At 41.6% G+C, this 20,229-nt stretch overlaps 1 protein-coding gene across 2 annotated transcripts; it reads right to left on the bottom strand.

Moving 5' to 3' along the window:
• Nucleotides 1–260: 260 nt before the first annotated feature.
• Nucleotides 261–17,859, bottom strand: scinlb (scinderin like b). 2 transcript variants are annotated; one of them, XM_029453424.1, is made up of 17 exons: nt 17,765–17,859; nt 15,542–15,729; nt 13,863–14,017; nt 10,369–10,530; nt 9,513–9,662; nt 8,906–9,004; nt 8,071–8,203; nt 7,829–7,917; nt 6,796–7,011; nt 6,572–6,705; nt 5,800–5,890; nt 4,302–4,472; nt 4,046–4,220; nt 3,301–3,416; nt 1,982–2,059; nt 1,783–1,843; nt 261–1,081 (listed from the first exon to the last, which is right to left on the bottom strand). In XM_029453424.1, exons 2-17 carry the CDS (start codon nt 15,720–15,722, stop codon nt 921–923), a joined length of 2,172 nt encoding a protein of 723 aa, XP_029309284.1. In that variant the 5' UTR covers nt 15,723–15,729; nt 17,765–17,859; the 3' UTR covers nt 261–920. The 2 variants fall into 2 exon arrangements, with proteins under 2 accessions (XP_029309284.1, XP_029309285.1); XM_029453425.1 differs by having other exon boundaries at nt 8,915–9,004.
• Nucleotides 17,860–20,229: the final 2,370 nt, after the last annotated feature.

Genomic DNA, 20,229 nt, shown 5'->3' with positions numbered 1-20,229 from the left:
TCTATGAAGCCCGTGTCTGTGCATCCTGAAGGACAGCACAGCTGTGAACTGAGCTTTCATGTCTTCTTTCCACTTAGACAGATGCTGTGAGCTGCAACAAAATCCCATTCTCTCTTCCCGAGAGAGGAGAGAGAAACTTAGTGAGAGCTGATTAACCTTCTGACAGTTTCTGTATGTTTGATTCAAACTACCAAATGCCGGTGGTGCAGAATGTGGACCATTACTCATTCGCCTTAAAAATGTTCAAATAGAAAACACAGTTTGAAATACTGGGAGTTTTATTTAAAAGCCATCCATTGAGCATTTCAGGGTCAAGCAATAAAGACAACAGACATGTACATACCGCTGTACGCCTTTTAAAATTCACAAGCACATAATGTGATTTAAAAAAAATGCAGCATGCAACTTCTAGGAAGTGAACAACTATTAAGTACCAAATAAAACAAAACACATGTAAACACCGCATAGTAATGGAGTCTGGCATACTAGTTCATTATGCAGAAAAAGACTGAAGACAGATGGAAAGGAAAGCATGATGATGTCTTCTGAAGTGAAAAAGAGCAGAGAGAAGCAAAGGATATCTCCGGCTGTCTTAAATGGCTTCCTTTTATATTTTCCTATTCATATTAGTGGGTTAGATAAAGATGCAACAGATCAATAACCCACTTCTGTCAATTAGGATAATGTTGCTACAGGAAGTCATTCGACTACTGATGTGATGCATTCCTGTTTATGAAGTCCGATGCGCTGCACCGTGACCAAGGCATAGTGGCAGCCATTCAACCTGATAACAGTTATATTATTATATTATATCATTGTTTTTGGCACTTAGGGATTGGAGTTAAGGTCAATAAAATGGCAATAGGAGGTGCTGGACAGCTAAGGAGTCAGAAAGGTAGAAAGAGCCTGGAGTTTTGTGTTCAGAAACGGTCACGCATTCTGTCAAATGGATCGCTCTCCCACATCTTGAAATCCCAGGCCTGGAACCAGCCGGTGAAAGTTGGAGGCTCTGCTTCCTGTTTGATGGTGGTGATGGGCAGTCCGCTGCGGCCAGACGGGTCTGAGTCCACATATTCTTTTGCTGCATGACAAGAAGGAGACAGAGGAAGGGATGGATAGAAAGACAGACACAGACAAGAAGTGAGAATATGTTAAAGTCTAACATCTGTATATTTATTATATGAATATAAAGTGATGAAACTGACAGCTTCGCTATTTACTGAATTTGATAGACTGTTTCCAACACTTTGAAAATGAGTGTACAAATGTAATTACTGTACTGTGTAATTTAAATGCACAGCATTACAGTACTGTATATACAATAACATGTACTTTAGATACAAGTGTAATTAGGCTATAGCATAAAACAGTATTGCACTGTATACAAATACAGTAATGTCAGTAGTGCAAATAAACTAAACCTAAACCACGACATGGCCATGTTTTCAGAGCATTTCTACATTTTTAACAGGCCTGAAAATAAACTGTAGGCTATCAATGTCTAATATAAAAATAAAATATATGATATACATTTTTTCCATATTTTGAAAAGTATGAAAAGACTCATTATGAACACGTGAACTACTTGATTACTATAAATTAACATTTAAACAACATTTTTAAAGGAATGATTCTGTCCCAAGCTTACTGATCCATATAAACGTCCAATCACTGTAACCGTGATCACTATAAGTGGTTACCACTTAATGTACTCAAGTATCTTAAGAAAGACAGTATGGTCTGTGTGCTACATTTGTTTCTTCCTCATTCTCGTTCACACACCTATTTTGGGAGCTCCAGTCCTTTCCTCTGCATTAGCCTCGTTGCCAACCCAAAGATAGATCTACAGGGAACAGAAACACACTCAGTCACTTAAACAGTCTCCAAGAGTATGTGTGCCTCTATGTAGTCAGTGGACTACATTTCACACATAACAAATGTTTCTACAGCTCTGATGATGATGAGGGAGAGCTCCTCTTACCTGGTCCCAGGTGTCCAGGAGCATGACATCATCAGTGGCCAGGTCTGACTGAGTGAAGTCCCCTGGTACTTCTTCAACCTGACAGACAGAATAGTGCTTAAAGAACCTGTTCTGATTTAATACCAATATATTGGCCAGGACGCTCTTGAAAAAGAGATTTTTAATCTCAATGAGACCTATCCTGGTAAAATAAAGGTTATAAATAAATAAATCTACCAGATAATTGTTGTTGTGAAAAACAAACCAAGATTTTTTTCAGAATTTCTGACATAACAGTCTCACCACAAAGTCCATTTAGTAACTGTTCTGGAGCTTTCTATCACATCGCAAGATCTTCATTTATCAATCAAATGGGGATTGCCCAGTTATCATGGAATTGTAGATATTTTCTAATTTTTATATTTATGTTTTAAAGACTGGGACACATTGGTTCAAAAGCTGAAGTTCAACATTCACCCAGCAGCAGTTGACAAAACAACCTCTCAGCAAGATCCATTTAGTAATGGCTGTGGAGATTTCAATCATGTAACATGGTCTTCATCAGCAGATTAAGTTTGCCCTTATGTCATTGAAATTACCATTTGTCATTTCTTATAATAGTGTATATGAAAAATCTGCTAATAATTTAGACTATTTCCCAAAAAACATTGAAGCTCAGTAGCCATCCTTTAAGAGCTGTTTTTTCATTCACTCATAGGATGGGTTGGGCTAAAGGGCTTGCCGTTATTATGTAAACTGTATTTAGACTGCTAATTACACAATGCTCAATGTCTCAATGTCTCAATTGGTGGTATCATGGCAGGATATATACATTTCCAGTTTGTATCCTTCCTGCTGTTTCATCTCTATGAAGCCCGTGTCTATGCATCCTGAAGGACAGCACAGCTGTGAACTGAGCTTTCATGTCTTCTTTCCACTTAGACAGATGCTGTGAGCTGCAACAAAATCCCATTCTCTCTTCCCGAGAGAGGAGAGAGAAACTTAGTGAGAGCTGATTAACCTTCTGACAGTTTCTGTACGTTTGATTCAAACTACCAGAAGAAAACTCAGTGTGACTGTGTGTAGATTTGAGTGTTGACAATGTTATGTAAATTGATTTGCATAGTTTCACTCAATTCATGGATGCCTATTAAATCATGATTACGTTATTTGATCCCATAGACACTCAAACAACATAACATTCTGATACTAATGTTATGTTTTTTCACCTCCATTCCCTGAGCCTCCCCTGAAACAGTTTGGAGCTGTCCTGGTAAACCAAATAAAATGTTCCACATCTGAATCATATAATAAGCCTTAATAACGATCGTATCACTCACAATAAGTCTTCCAGTTTTGTTGGAGCAGCCAAACAGACGTGGGGGCTTGACTACGTTCTGCAGAGTCTTGGAGGTCTGGTAATCCTTCTTGCCGCCGAGAACAGACCAGAAATCACCTGGGGGGGGAGGAATACAACATTCATCAGCTCCAAGTAGTTTGTCCCATATTTGGTGTTTGTGTTTGTTTGAACAGGAAGTGAATCACATCCTCCACCAAATAATGCCGCTGCTCTTTGGGCCAGTCAGTGACTAGATGCATCATCTTTTTAAGTAAAAAAAAAAAGAAATTCATCAGTTGCTTCTTGTCAGGCCAGTCACCGGGCCAATACCCTGTTAGAAAAACTAGATCTGCATGGCAACACAGTATGTAGCAATTGACTTAGGGCCTTTTATTCTTAGCTTTTAAATTATAGGAGCATCATTAGGACAATCGGTGACATTTCTTTAGACAACAAATAACAACAAACAGCTGCTTTAATTCTCAAATTGTCCAAATTAGTATAAAGTATAACTGAACTTTTGGCTTTAAACGACTGCACAGCCATTCGGCTAATGAGTATAATGTTTACACCAAATGATGATTCATCCTCCCTCCTCAGAATCAGACCAGCTGTCAAAGATACCCCCTGGGGCAGAGAAACAGGCATTGTGAGCATCGTCCCCCTGTTTATTTTCATGGGGGGTAAGTATTAAGTAACAACTTTTTATTGCAAACAGTATATATTGATCCTCAGAGGACACACACCTGGCTCCTTGCCCTCTGACACTTGGATGGAATTACCACCCAGAAAGAGCCCCACATGGTTGGCAGCCTGCATCTCCTCATCGCCGGCTCCCACACCCCGCCATACAAACAAGTCTTTTGAGGATTTCAGCACAAACACATCGTTGGTGTTCAGATTGGAAGCAGAGACCTCTACCTGGGGAAGCACATGTAGACAGGTAAGAGGTGCAAATCAAGGATGTGACAACACAAGGCCATGTGCTGGCAGACAGCTCACCTCCACAGCCCGTGTAGCACAGGAAGAGCTCTGCCGGATGTGGAAGAGGCGAATCTTTGCGGTTTCTGACTGTCCTCCTTTGCGTGTTGTTCCTCCGCTGTGGATGATCATGGGTTTACCCTGGAACAGGCTCATCAAGTGTGGGGGCTCCTGGCCCTGAGTCACTCTCACCTATGGATGAAGGCATTCAGAAAACTTCACCATGAAGGTTGGTGGCTCTCATGACTATTCTAGCTTAGCCCATAGGTAAATGACAAAAATAATATTACATGTCAGCATATCAAGTAATTCAACAGTCTGTATGTCTAACTCACAGGAAGTCTATATGAAGATTTAAAGGACCATGCCAATATGTTTAAAAATGATGTATACTTATGTATTTTATATTTTGTGCTTTTATTAAATGCATTCAATACATTTGAGATGTTTGGCTGTATTTTCCATTTCTTTCCAGCCATTGGATTCCATTTATTTTGGTATGATCTGAAAATAAATTTGGTCTGCTAATCAATGAGTCCGGGGGAAAGTGGGGGGAGTCCTGCTCGAGCTGTGTAATCTGTCACAGTACACATACAAAAATAATAAACAATGAATTATAAGTCATTATTTTAGATAAACAAACCAAAGCAAATGTATATGGACAGAAGCCTTATCTTATTGCACTTACCCTTTTTACTAACTATTCATTACCAATGCAGTTAAAGTTCAGACTTATTTGAAAAGTCAACAAAATGTGGAACTTTGACATAAAGTTATTCAGATTTGACGTTTCCCTGTGATGGATTAAACAACTCAATCAAGTTTCAATACTCCTCGTTGGTTTTCATACAGCACCATACAGAATTAAACATAATCCAATAATCCATGAAGTGAGTCATTTGTAGTAAATGGGCTAAAACATACAAAACCACCTGTGTTTAAAGGAAAACCTGTAAATAAAAAAAAGACATGTCTGAAACAGTTTGAAGTCGTCATTATCAGTGAGCGTTTTGCCTTTTAATAATCCCTGACTGAGGGCGAAGGATTACCTATGTTTTGATGTTGAATAAATGAAACTCTTTATTAACTAACTGAGCTGGTTGGCCATCTCTGTTATAACTATGACAATGTTGTAAATCCTGAGATTATGGAAGTAGTTTGAGTACGGTGATATGAAATATGAACATTACAGTAACACTGCCCTCTGCTGGTTGTCCAAAGTTGTTTGTTGGTTATGGCAGAGAAGCTGCAACTTCTGACTCAACTACCACAATCCTCTTTTATTCTGAGAGCTCGAGCAAACGTCTCATGTCTATTCACACCAGCTTCTATGAAAAGTAACTCCTAACATAATTACTACTTGCACTAAATGTGTTATATTTTTTATTCCTCTATACTCTCGAGTCACAGATAAGTCTGTTGTTTTGTCTATTGGAGATTACTGCAGGAATGTACAGAATCTGAACTTGTAGTAACATGTGATGTCAAGCTCAGCAGAGTGTCAGCGGGAAGCTCTAACCTGAACCGGGGATCCTCCCATTGAGTCATCGAGCTTCACTGTGATGAACGCTGAAGCCGCCAGTTCATCCTGTGTGCACTTCAGCCCCTGCCTGAGACAGTAACACACACACAGGCCCAATGATTTTCCACTACAATCAGGTCATTTACTGTACTGGTGTGTGCGAGTGTGTGTGTGTGTGTGTGTGTGTGTGTGTGTGTGTGTGTGTGTGTGTGTGTGTGTGTGTGTGTGTGTGTGTGTGTGTGTGTGTTTGTGTGGTCTTAGACTGGGTGTGGTGCATGGATAGATTATTGAATGGGCCTACCAGGCACAGGCCCCGGGACCCAAAATGTTGCTCAGAGACATATACTGACCAGGTAGAGACTCAAAATAACCACAAAGAAACACAAAAAGACTACAAAGAGACAGAAACAACTACAAAGACATGCAATACAGCTGCAATAGAGACACAGAATGTCCACAAAGAGACTCAAAACAATCAAAAAAAGACAGAAAAAAAACACAAACAGACACAACATGGCTACAAACAGACACTAAATGACAACAAAGAGACAAAACCACAGAGAAATGTGAAAGAAAACTATAAAGTCTGTGTCTGTGTATGTGTCTCCTATGTAGGAGAGTTGGTGAGGACTTTTGCATGTCTGTGCCCCAATTGTCTCATAATCCTCCCACGGTGTGGTGATAATGTGTGTACACGCTCTACTACAGCTTGTAATTACACTAATGACACGGCACATACGTGTTTGTATGGATCTTTCTTTTTACCCACCAGGTGTAGATGATGTGTCGCTCCCGCCCCCCCAGGCTGTAGCTGTAGAGGATGAGGTAACAGTCTCCACCGTAAAAGTGACCGTAGGAGGAGGGATCCACAGGCACCTTTTCACCACCCTCAACACGCCAAATCTGAAAGCCAGACCACAGGCTGTTTTTCCCAACGTCACCACACAGTTTTATCTGTTTGTTTTAAATGTTTTACTTCCAGCACACTCGTACCTTGACCTGGCCCTTGCCATCATCAACCATGCCGTGCTGGGCTGCCATGGACTTGTTAGAGTGCAGAGTGGAGGCATCAAAGGGCACCTGCTCCACTTTGGCTATGCGGCCGATGGTGTAGGCCTTACTGGGGCCTGTTGTCTCGTCTTTGTCCTTCCAGTCGCAGAAGAACTGCTTGAACATAGTCGTCTCACCTCCTGCAGGAAGTACCTGGATCTGTAAGGGCAAGAGGTCAGAGAAAGATTTTTAATTACCTGCATCTTTGACATGACATTATATGTGGGAGTTACTTCCCATGTGCGTTACCTCGGTATTTTTCAACCTTGACCGTATGTCTAAGTGACTAATGGGGACACATTTAAAAAACATTAGTATCAGTATTGCGCGAGAGCGCTGTGGCTGCATAAAGGGGTGGCTGGGGGACCGGAGGCTACTTTGAGAGGTATCAGTTCGCCTCCTGGGCACTGCCGAGGTGCACCCACAGATGTATAGTAGCTGCCCACTGCTCCTAATACTAGATTAGTTAAATACAGAGTCTAAATTTCACTGTGTGCGCTTTGCTGTGTAAATGTGTGTGACCAGAAATGAAATGTTTTTCTTTTACTTGATGCTCTGTCTGTTATCGTGTCTAACGTTTCCACCGTTGTCTTCCAGAAGTCACGTGACACGATAACAAACAGAGCATCAAGTGAAAGAAAAACGTTTCATTTCTGTATAGGGCTCTTTCCATAATGTCTTCAGACTCTTGTAATAACAATCTGAGTCTGTCAGTGGCAAGAACACGCAACAAGCTCTTTTACTGACCTGCTGAACTGATAGGATCACACTGCAGCCTGCAGAGTGCTCTCACTCAATACCGGACCAAACATTACACACAAAAACATGGGAAAATAGGGTCCAGGTTGAAAAATGCTGAGGTTAACCTTTAATAATTTCCCAACAACGGAAGATTTACAATAATTATATAAAAACAAAATTCTGCTTTCTGCAAGGCTCGTGTTTGTTTGAGTGATTATGCACATGTCAGCTTTACCTGGGTCTTCTCAGAGTATCCCTTGTCTTTGATGAACATCTGGCCTGTCGACATGGCGGCTTTGCGCTCGGTGGCGTTGGCCTTGGGACCTGGTTGGAGTCAGACATAACACGATGAGAACATGGTGCGATCACTTCGAGGGAGAGCCTCTGTAATAAACTGACAGTGGTGAGGACAGCAAAGAAAGCCACTGCTGATTCTTATTTTCTGCTCTGTTCTTGAGTCTGTAAAGCTGTCGGCACCTTTCCAAACAAAGATGTTCTTGTCCACTCCAATGTCCAGGATGTAGCACTCCTCAGGAGACAACATGGCCTGTTTGAAGGGACTGCGCTGAGCCACGACTGAAACCTTCAAGGAGCCAGAGGCATCAGAGATCTACGAAGCAGAGGGACAGGATCAACTAGTAGCTCTGTTCTCAAAGTGTAAAGTGAGGACGTGTGTCTTCAACAGCCTCAAAACTTCCTCATATGTTACAATATTTATGTTACGAATATTTTGCCTATTTTGTAAATGTAGAATGTACATACATATTTGATTTATACCCTTTTTCCACCTAGAAATAGATTCCTTTCCCATTGTCAGACGTGTAGGAAGGCAGGGTTAATAAACAACGATACTGATTTCATATCTGTTACTTATTCAGCCTCTCTTTCAAAGCAGAGATGTGACTGTTGGAACAGTGGAAAGATCAACAAGTTTTGAAAGATAAATGAATAATAAACTATAATAATTTTCCAAAGTAGTTTTTATTTATTTTATATTCGGTTAAACACCTGTAATAGCTTCACACCCCAAAAAGTTGCTAAAACTAGCGTCCCCAGCTGGCGGACATGTTTCCACTGAAGACAACAGCCAGGTGTTAGTGTGTTTGCGTGCAGTGGGGCTTTATAGTCCATATAAAATTTTGTTTTTCTTATTCAAATCAGTACCACAATAATGTAGCACAATATTTTCTTCACAATCATTAGGCTACATTTTACATTCTATTTAGTGAAATCTCTTTGGGTTAGGGTTATGAACTCTTATTTCAAAGTTACATAGTGTATGTAAATTCAGTTTACTTCAATTGTTACTTACATTACTCACCATGTAGAGGGCACCCTTATTCTTGTTGGAGATGTCCACCTTATCATCATCCACAGTACTGGATGCAATGGTGGGTTTGGGCCCCAGAGCCTGCACAACCAGAGGAAGGAATCATTGCTGATCATCACCTGTGCTTTACAATACACACATGTTTTCATACACAGATAAAGACATGTCTACAGCTTTTTTCAGATTAAAAAAGAGCTTGATGAATTTAGAATATATTCTGTAACCACCCCCTCTCTCCACCCCCCCGCCCCCTCATTAGACCTCTGTTGAGTTTACCCTCCTCTCTTGTTCCAGAGGAAGTGTTTACAATACCGCCTTGGCACAGACTTGGCACATGAGCAGCGCATCACAAAGGACAGCATTGTGTCCACTCGTTCCCACGCTGACTAATCACCGGTTGTGAAATGCATCAATGACACTTATAGCTTCTGCTCACAAGTGATCACCTTTGGGGTGAGTACTTCAGTGTGTGGCTGAGATTCACCAGGAGAGGAATGTGTGTGTGTGTGTGTGTGTGTGTGTGTGTGTGTGTGTGTGTGTGTGTGTGTGTGTGTGTGTGTGTGTGTGTGTGTGTGTGTGTGTGTGTCACCTCTGTGATTGCTGCTGGCTCTTCCCCCTCCTCCACCATGTGCACTTTGGCTCTGCCGTTTCTCTCATTATCTCTGATGTTGATGCCGACCTCAGCAGCCTTCAGCTTCTCAAAGCGGTTACACTCACTGCCACACCACAGGTAGATGTCCTGCATGAGAGTATCAAAGTTAGAATCCTTATTAGACTTCAGCATTTCATTCCTGGTTGATTTGGGGACTAGCATGGTTACTGGTGGAAGCAGCAAGAGTGGATTAAACTAAGGTTTCAGACTTCTGGGGTCAGCAAACAGTAGATAGAAGATTACCTGGTGTATCTGTTGTATATGTTGTTGCAGCTAAACAAACTTAGTTGAATTAAGAAGAAACACATCATTTGTCCTCTTTACATCATGCCATGAGCAACTGTGATGTAGTTCATAAGTAGACGAGCACCAGTAGGAAATGTTAGGTTTGCATGACGACCAGAGTAGAAGCTGCATCGTTGCCCTTGGAGCTTGAATTTGAGCAGAGGAACAGTGGACTCTGCCACTAACATGAAATAGCTATAAGAAGAGGTAATTATAGGATGTAAATACAATGAATGGCTATTGCTAAAAAAACATGCAGACCATGAATAGCATCAAGAATGGGGTTTGGATTTCAATAAAACCTTGAGGATTGTAACTTTAAAAATCGAGTTGCAAGAAAATGTAGTACATTAACTAAGTAAGTATTAGTAATATATACAGTATAATCACCCAGCCAGATAAAGAGAGAGTCACACACACACACACACACACACACACACACACACACACACACACACACACACACACACACACACACACACACACACACAGATATATCCCAGCTCACCTTGCCCAGGTCAACGATGAAGCAGTCTCCCTTGTTGAAGCTGCTCCAGGACATGTCCACCTCTGTGGCTCTGATGGCCCTCCGACCCTTGATGTGCAGCAGACGCTTCACGTTCATGTCGTTGGTCACCACTTGCTTAAAACCTGAGGCCACGCCTCCTTTCTGTGACAAAAAAATAATTAAGTAATTGAGGTTATATAAAGGGAAAACTTTCCTAAAACCCCAGCTTCATTAGTGCACAGTTAAGGGAATAAAAAGGCAGAACACTTTACATCATGTGCACAGTTTCAGTTTACGAGACAAATAAACCGTCAAAAATGCTCCACGGAGAGGTGTGAGGTGGGATGTGAGGAGACAGAGGATCTCACGAGACACACAGCTCAACATTTGCTGCACAGTGAGGGTGAAATGAGTTTAAAGTGGCAATAGACATGTTTCTTTGCCTAAACTTATCATTATGAACAATGTAACAGCTGTAGAGTAATGACACTAGAGCTGCAACAATGAGTCGACTAATCGATTATTCGATCAATAGAAAAATAATCGGCAACTACTAACTAAGTAATTCATGCATAAACGGCAGAAAATGCTGTTTTTAGCCTCTCAAACTTGGAGATTTCCTGTTTTTTATGTTTTATCATATTAAAGTGAATCTCAGGTAGCTATCCCCAATTACCAGAGCCTCAATGTAAGTTATTTGCCGTTACCATCCCCAGTAGTGGAAGTGTCTGTGTCCACTTTAGCACAACAATGTAAAAGGTTGAAATTCACATGTACTATAAATCACAGCTAACAAAGCTAATAAACCTTACACATGGGGGAAATGAAACTAACATGATGCCTGCCTCTGGGAGGAGGATCATGTTTGTTCCACACAACAGTGGTGTACCTGGGAGGCGGGGTTGTCACGTATCGTGCCGTCCTTGTTGAAGCCATCAAATAAAACAGGTATTTACAAGCCATGCAAATTATTCACAGCAAAAGAGCAACAGATGTACTTTCTGCTGGAGGAAGAGCAATGTGACTGCTTTGAAAGTTTGATAGGATTTCTTTACATTTAGAAACTAAAGCTGAAATCAACCACTGTCTCTTCATGAGAACAAATACAAAGAGGGACTTCCTTGTTTTTAAAATGTATGTTGAGGGCTCAGCATTTACCCACAAAGGCACAGAGTCTTGTTGGTTTCTGGAACAGTGGGTTCTTCAAAATGGAAACCACATTGACGCTTATCTTTCTCAAGAGAGAGACATGGCAACAATGCAGACTCTGTTTATTCTAATAACAGGATTGTTTCATCACAGTGGAGTTACCACAACTATGAAGAGATGATGAGGTTAACTTCTGTCTTTTTCTGAACAACTGTGTGTTAGTGTGTGTTTGAGCTGTGTGTGTTTGAGCTGTGTGTGTTAGTGTGTGTTTGAGCTGTGTGTGTTTGAGCTGTGTGTGTTAGTGTGTGTTTGAGCTGTGTGTGTTTGAGCTGTGTGTGTTAGTGTGTGTTTGAGCTGTGTGTGTTTGAGCTGTGTGTGTTAGTGTGTGTTTGAGCTGTGTGTGTTTGAGCTGTGTGTGTTAGTGTGTGTTTGAGCTGTGTGTGTTTGAGCTGTGTGTGTTAGTGTGTGTTTGAGCTGTGTGTGTTTGAGCTGTGTGTGTTAGTATGTGTTTGATCTGTGTGTGTTAGTGTGTGTGTGTGTGTTAGTGTGTGTTTGAGCTGTGTGTGTTAGTGTGTGTTTGAGCTGTGTGTGTTAGTGTGTGTTTGAGCTGTGTGTGTTAGTGTGTGTTTGAGCTGTGTGTGTTAGTGTGTGTTTGAGCTGTATGTGTTTGAGCTGTGTGTGTTAGTATGTGTTTGATCTGTGTGTGTTAGTGTGTGTGTGTGTGTTAGTGTGTGTTTGAGCTGTGTGTGTTAGTGTGTGTTTGAGCTGTGTGTGTTAGTGTGTGTTTGAGCTGTGTGTGTTAGTGTGTGTTTGAGCTGTGTGTGTTAGTGTGTGTTTGAGCTGTGTGTGTTTGAGCTGTGTGTGTTAGTGTGTGTTTGAGCTGTGTGTGTTAGTGTGTGTTTGAGCTGTGTGTGTTTGAGCTGTGTGTGTTAGTGTGTGTTTGAGCTGTGTGTGTTAGTGTGTGTTTGAGCTGTGTGTGTTAGTGTGTGTTTGAGCTGTGTGTGTTAGTGTGTGTTTGAGCTGTGTGTGTTAGTGTGTGTTTGAGCTGTGTGTGTTTGAGCTGTGTGTGTTAGTGTGTGTTTGAGCTGTGTGTGTTAGTGTGTGTTTGAGCTGTGTGTGTTTGAGCTGTGTGTGTTAGTGTGTGTTTGAGCTGTGTGTGTTAGTGTGTGTTTGAGCTGTGTGTGTTAGTGTGTGTTTGAGCTGTGTGTGTTTGAGCTGTGTGTGTTAGTGTGTGTTTGAGCTGTGTGTGTTTGAGCTGTGTGTGTTAGTGTGTGTTGCTGCACATGTGCACAGCAGAGTTTCCACCCTCCAACTTTGCAAAAAAGCAGTAAACAAGACTTTGGGATAATTACATCCAACTAGAGCCTGAAGGAGGTTTCGATGGTTTTCATGGCAATGAGAAACAGATGGCTGCTTAAAAAGTGGCATAGCTTGTTTCAAAATGTCCTCCTTTGAACCGGGTTGTTGCCTGGGTAACAGTCGGTCAGGCAGACACACCCTGGCATGTTCTACATATGGGGAAAGGGGAACGTTTCCTCTGAACTTCAGACCCACCAGCTTCACGGTTTGGCAAAGTTCATGGGATGCTGACAATCATTAAACCCTGCCGATATATTTAGTTCAAACAGTCCTGAGACAGATTGTTGCTCTGTGTCATCATAACTCCCACTGTTTAAGCTTTAAATATACTGTAACTTCTTCATCGCTCATTTGATATCTTGTAGTGAACTTAAGTCTGCTTGTTGTGACCACTCGTCACATGATGATATGTATGAGCAGCTCATTTGAATCTTCCCTTCTCAAACATTACATTTGAATCATTTTTGGAGGCAGACAAAGAAAGCAGACATGAGATATGCTAGCAGCTCTGGGAGGCTGCTCTGAGGCCCAGCAGGCTTTCATTAAACGCTTTGCTAACATGTTCAGAGTGACAATGCTAACACGCTAATGTTTGGCAGGTATGATTTGTACCCGAACCCCGGGTTGGGATACAGCGACACCACCGAGCGTTGCCAGATGGGGAATGTTACTATCCTTCCAGAGGCTTTAAATGATTGTATTTTAAGGGAAATAATGGTACATCATTACCCTGAGAACAAATAGGCGTACATTTGTAATTTAACAAAGCATGTGTTTAAAAAACTTTTATCCGGATATTATAAAACCAACTTATAATTATAAGTCTCACAAAATGGTTGAACTATCGTACATTATGCCACTTTTGGGCTTTATTGATCGTACATCGCACAGAGGGCAAAATTACGTACAAATACGATAATTGTGGTGCATCTGGCAACGCTGACACCTGCTGTCTAAAGTTGTCTCTGCTGTACAGTAAAGCTCACCTGGTACTTGATTCCTGACTTGAAGTACCCCACAAAGGTGTTGGATTCGCAGTTCTGCAGCTCCCTGTACTGCACTGGCCCACCACCCAGGAAGTCATCCAGCTGTGTGGAAAAGATGGCCGCCGCTCCACTCTCATCCTGCGAACAGACGTCCCCTACAGGAAAGAGACATTTGTAGTTAAACCGTCTTCTTCTCAGTTCTTTCCACACTCTGCATCGCACTGATGCTCGAGGATCGCGTTTCACAAAAGCCTTCTGTTACTTTAAATCTGCAGAGCAAACTGTAGCTCTTAAGTGTCTGCAGTCATCTCATGAGTCAGGACTGGAAGCTTTAATCGCTTTAACCACATCTGCAGCAGAGCCGCTTTGTATCCTGCTGTTACTGTCAGATGGCACACAACACAGATACAACTATTCCATGATTCTATATGACTAACATTGATCCCAGAAGAGGGATTAATTATGTCCTCATGTTATTTCTACTTCAAAGTCTTACAGGAGGTTGCACTGGCAGCAGAGAACTAAAATGTCCCTGTGCTGACTGGAGGAGAATTGGCAGGAACACTACCGACATGCAGGGACTGGTCTACAGGAGTATGCAGCAGTTTCGTTTAACTCTCTGCTATTGTTATGTAACTGAAAATGTGCAGAGCATGAGAACACTTTGCATTCAATTTAAGATTTAAGGTGTTCGCTCTGTAAAGGCCTGAACTGAACCTACGATGAGAGCAGACGGCACAGAGAGGGAGCTGTGTGTGTGTGTATGGGGGGGTGGATTTCACAAAGAGGTATGACTTTTAGAGCAGAGGATGTTTCAGCAGGGAGATCAGATGCCTTATCTGATCGACAGTCACTTCAAAACCCCAGCTATAGTTTAGCAACCACTGCGACACTAAAACTTTTCAGTGTGTTTGAATGCATGTATCACAGTGCTTAGATGTACCATGTATGTACATGCACCGTATATGTACCAACTTTGGGGACAGTTACTTTTTAAATTGGTAATATTTTACTTAAAGGTTCCATATTGTAAAAAGTATTTTTGTAATTATAAAGCAGGTCTAGTTGCTCTATAAATACTAGAGTAGGGCAGACCTGAAAACACTGATCAGTGTTTCAGACAGATGAATACAGCTACTGTATGTTCAGACATCCGGCATGAGGAAAATAAAGTTTGTTTTTTTAGCATAAACATGTTCTAGTAGAAAACTCAAATATGTTAGAACCTAAAAATAAGGATAATATGTCTCCTTTAAATGTGTAACTGACTTCAACACAGAAGTGAATACTGCACTGTTACCCACTTCAGGATCCAATACTTTATTTCCATCTGAACATCTTGCTTTGGTGAGCTCACATAATACAAAACCTAAGCAGAAGTGCGGGTTGTGTGCAGAACTGCAATGTGTGTTCAATTCCGGCCATGGGAACTTTGTTGCATGTCATACCCTCTCTACCTTTCTACACTGCCTTCTGTCAAAAAGAGGCAGAAAGAATGTAACGCAATACTGTTCCTGTAGTGAGAACAGCCTTTTTATGAAACAAGATAAACAGGAAGATTTCAGTTTGCAGAATGTTGTTCAGAAAGAACACAAATTAGGAGTATTTTACATTCTTAAAAAGGGGATAATTAAAATGTTGCCCTGTACTGAGGTGCACAGCACATGTCCATGTCTTACCAATCCACATGTGTATGTTGTATGACGGGGCTGAGGTGGTGAAGAGAAGCAGGTAGGCGTCCCCGGTGTAGAAGCTGCCATGCAGAGCCTTGGGAATCGGCTTCAGGTCCAAGTTCTCAATACGCCACACCTGCAGCCCCGGCTGCTTTCCTGCACCCACAAACTCCTTATGGGAAACCATGATGGCTCTGAGAGAAAGATTACAAGAGGGGGAGGAGTAAAAGAAGAAGGAAGAGAGTAAATATGGAGATGCAGGAGGCCAGAGGGAGATGAAGAAAGACAGGAAGTGGTTGTAACATTTTTGCCTTGCGAAACCTCAACATGTGAGGAGGTCTTTTTCTGCATCATTATGTGTTTCCTGAACTGTGTGCAGCGGCTGAGAGAGACTAATGCATGGTGGTTATAAATACATGTGCTATGTGGACAGGGTTACCATATTTGGGCTTTCAGTGTATAGACTAAACCAGAGAAACTCGTTCTTAAACATGTTTTTGGTCATGTATTGCTGCTGCTCATAAATGCATCGCCTAAAAGCTTAAACCAAGGCTGATTTTCATGAAAGGTTTAGAGATTTGTGGTTTTGTAGTTGCTCTCCTGGATCCTGTTCATTAAAAGTCCAGTATAAATTGTCATAAAGTGTCTGAGAGAAAAAGCTTTTAATAATATCTCCACCTCTGAAAAGAAGGCTTATGGCCACAACGCCTCTGAACTAAAACGTTTTAAGTAACTGAAAGCAGATTGATTGATCAGATATTTTAATCTGTACATCAGACTTCTGCCAAACACTTTCCATCCAGATATCAACAGCACGGCGGGCATGACCTCATTTCTTAACTCCCATATCTTGTGTTTTTATAGCTAACATGGGGTAAAAACAAAATGTTATTGTGTTACTACTGCGTGACACTTCAATAAATAAATTGTGTGACATGACCGTGGCGTAGCTAAGTTAGTTCAATTTAAACTAAATAAACTTCAGATCATGATGAGAGTGAGAGATTATGCAGATTTACGTTTTCCCCGATTACACAAGAGCCCGATTTCAGATCAGTGTGGCAGCAGGATTACTGCTGCAGTGAGGCTGATGTCCACGATGACACAGCACTTACAACATGCCTCACTTCTATTACAGCTTACACTCCATACTTTACACTTTGATCCACACACTGCACTGAAATTACATCCTACACCTGCTAATTGTGTTATTTACAGTGAGATAATACAGCAGATGATCCAAACAATCACACTTCATCACCACCACCTGCAGGAGGAATATTACTGTGGAGTTTATTCAGCTGTGTGTTTGATGAGTGGCTCAGGTTTCAGCAAACAGCTAACAGCCAGTGTACTTCCTGTAAGAGGCTGATCAATAAATGCTGCATTATGGATGGACAGACAGGCAGGCAGGCAGACTGACAGGCAGGCAGGCAGACAGACTGACAGGCAGGCAGGCAGACAGGCAGGCAGACAGGCAGACAGACAGACTGACAGGCAGACAGACAGACTGACAGGCAGGCAGGCAGACAGACTGACAGGCAGGCAGGCAGACAGGCAGACAGACAGGCAGGAAGACAGACTGACAGGCAGGCAGGCAGACAGGCAGGCAGACAGACAGGCAGGAAGACAGACTAACAGGCAGGCAGACAGACAGACAGACAGACCTTCAGATGCCTCACACCCATGGGTGTCTACTGAAGCACTGTTAATAACACTGCTGCGACTTAACACTGATTATAATACTTATGGTCTGTGGGGATACACGTCTGAAGTGCATCTTTCAAAAAAAGAACAATAATAAGTATATATTTTTAACAACTTTTTTTTTCTTCTGACTATTACATAACATCCAATCCACGTCCTGCACTTCCATCGTAGGTTATTGCGCTGCGTTTCACTCACAACATAATAACAGACAACGACAATATTTCCCCCATAAATAGCAATGCATTAGTCCGTGTTTTGCTTCCTCTGTTTTCGGGCAGCTTGTGCTGCTGACTCAGGAGAGAGAAATGAACGGAAACTTTCCACATCTGGAAAAATCACTTTCCAATTTTACAATCGTGGACTGAACGGGTCACATAACGAGCAAAACAAATCATCACATCAACGCGAGCTGAGCAGCTTTGATCTACGGAATTCTGCACGATTTTAAAAAGTGTGTAAAGATAAATCAAAGTCTAGAAAAAAGGGTGCGACCATCTCGAGAGGAAGAAGTGAACTCACCGTTTGCAAGATGAATCACACAGGAGAAAAGATCTGATGAGGCTGTAGATGAGTGAGTGAGTGAGTCTTTATGTTTAATGTGTAGCCTAGTGAAGGAGGAGGAGGAGGAGGAGGAGGGAATGTTCCTGGGGCTGTCAGAGGAGGAGAGAGAGCACTGATTGGTCGAGAGCAGCAGCAATAATAAAAAGATGCTTCTAACAGCCTGTGAGTGCACTTAAAGAGGATTTCCTCTAACAAGCTTTTAAACAGTGTTGTGATGATTCAGGATCTCACTTTACTTTTTAAAGTCTTCCCTCCCTGTGTTGTGTGAACTTGACTCTTTGTTATTTACTGTGCAGATTATGAAGTGTTCAGATAGGGAGGGACAAAGTCCACAAAGTCAACGTTCCTTCATGAAGCAGCCTTTGAATCAACAGTGTGCCTGTTTGTCTTCGAAGGAATCCTGTGACTGAAAAAATAAGAGTTAGGAAAATGTGCCTCCGTTTAATTTCCTGCAATGCAGAGCCAACAGGATTTCTATGGAAACAAACACAGGAAACAGTGGCACTACGGCTGCATAGAAAACTAATTCAGCCACGATGATTTCAATTTTAAAGGAACATTTTAAAACCTCCTCCAGCTTCAAAAACCATCTCTGCAGACATTAGACACTACCATTAAGAGAGGATGCTAACTATTGGCTTTGACAACACTGTCTCATTATACACTGACCAAACACATGTTTACATCTCAGCTCTTTGCCACCACCATGCACACACTCTGAAGGCATGCTCACAGCAGCCACACCCATACTGTGCTCCTCCTCTCCCTCTGAGCTTTTATCACTCTTTATCTCACTCTCTGTTTTTATTTCTGATTCCTCTCCTCAGAGGTGAAACATGACCGTTTATAGAATGTTGCGCACATGAGAATGAGGACAGTGTGTACACATCCTGTGTGTGTGTGTGCGTGCGTGCGTGTGTGTGTGTGTGTGTGTTTACGCAGAAGTATATAAATAGTAAGATAAAGTCATAGTAAAATAAACTGCGCAGCTCTCTGATTCCAAAATACAACTATATTGTACATATGCGTTATAATATTTTTATAGTATCTTTTAAATGTTTTATTGTAATTTTTCTATTGTATATTTATGTTTCTTGACTGCTGTAGTACTTTGCCTGTATTTCTATTTCCTCTTAACATGTTTATTGTATGCACCAAACACCAATACAAATTCTTGTGTATTGGTCCTTTTTTGAAGTAGTGAGCACATGTGGTTATACTGCAGAGGTGTGTGAGAGGTTGTCAACGGATGTTTGGATGTAGTTGTGCTGTTGTTGAACGCGGCCTCATTTACTTCCATTCATCAAGACCTTTCTCAGTTTTTGGATTCTTAGTTCACCCAGGAGGCTTGTGAGAAAATCCAAGTTTTCATCAATAATTCGATTTAAAACGGGGTGAAGGATTGATATAGAAGTGGTCATTTTTGTTGTTGGAGTGTTCCTTTAATTCCACATCAGGTAATGAAATGTACTCCATGCCACAAAAGTGTATCAGTGACAACGTTTTAACCCTCTTTGGATAATCCGGTCAGAATGTTACGAAATGTTCTTGCACAAGTGAATGTTCCAACTAAACAGGTTCCGTTTTGTTCACAGATGTTTCACAACTTCAGATCACACTTTACTTGAATTCAAGATGTCTATTTGACAGCTTGGCCCACTGTTTTGGTGCGGTGATAATAGCGGTACATGCCGGTACAGTCAGGGCAGTTTTAAGTCAAACAACTTAGAAACCTGCCGTCTGCCGTGTCAGCTTGTCTATGATACAAACAGATCCCACGCTTAATTCATATATAGAAGAGTCCAACAGCTGCTCATCAGGCCATCACACATCACAACCCACAACATGTGACATTTCCTCATTTGTCTGATGGTTGTGTGGATGTGCGTGTATGTCATAGTAACCAAAATACTTCAATAAGATGAAAGGAGCTGAATGGATGAGTAAAAAGAGGAACATCTGTCTTTCTGGTTTCTATCGCCTGGGAAAGATTCTCCATGCTCATTGTTGAGTCTTCATCCACTTCTGCATGTAAATACCTTCATTTCTTTAATGTTAATAGTTTACTGTAAACTAGACCCTCACTCTGGACTCATTTATCTGTGCACGGTGCCAGCCTGGGGGTCGGCGAGTCTTATCATCAAACAGGATGTGACATGTTGGCCGAGTGGCTCAGCTGCTGGAGCCCCATTGTGCCACACACTGACAGCTGACTCATGCACATCCTCGCTGACAATGCAACCAACCCGAAACGGATTACACTCTTATAGTCAGAGGCTTACGCTGTGAGAGGTGAAGCGAGTTGAAGCAGAAATGTTTCCCTATGTTTCCAGTGATTCCGGCTGCCCTGCTAAACTTAAACGACCAAACACTTTGCTAGTGTTTGTGCTACTGCCCGGTGTGTTGTATGCATCTACAACATC

The sequence above is a fragment of the Cottoperca gobio genome, chromosome 17 (genome assembly GCF_900634415.1).
Source record: "Cottoperca gobio chromosome 17, fCotGob3.1, whole genome shotgun sequence".
NCBI classification, from domain to species: domain Eukaryota; kingdom Metazoa; phylum Chordata; class Actinopteri; order Perciformes; family Bovichtidae; genus Cottoperca; species Cottoperca gobio.
This window is presented reverse-complemented; position numbering and strand designations above follow the sequence as displayed.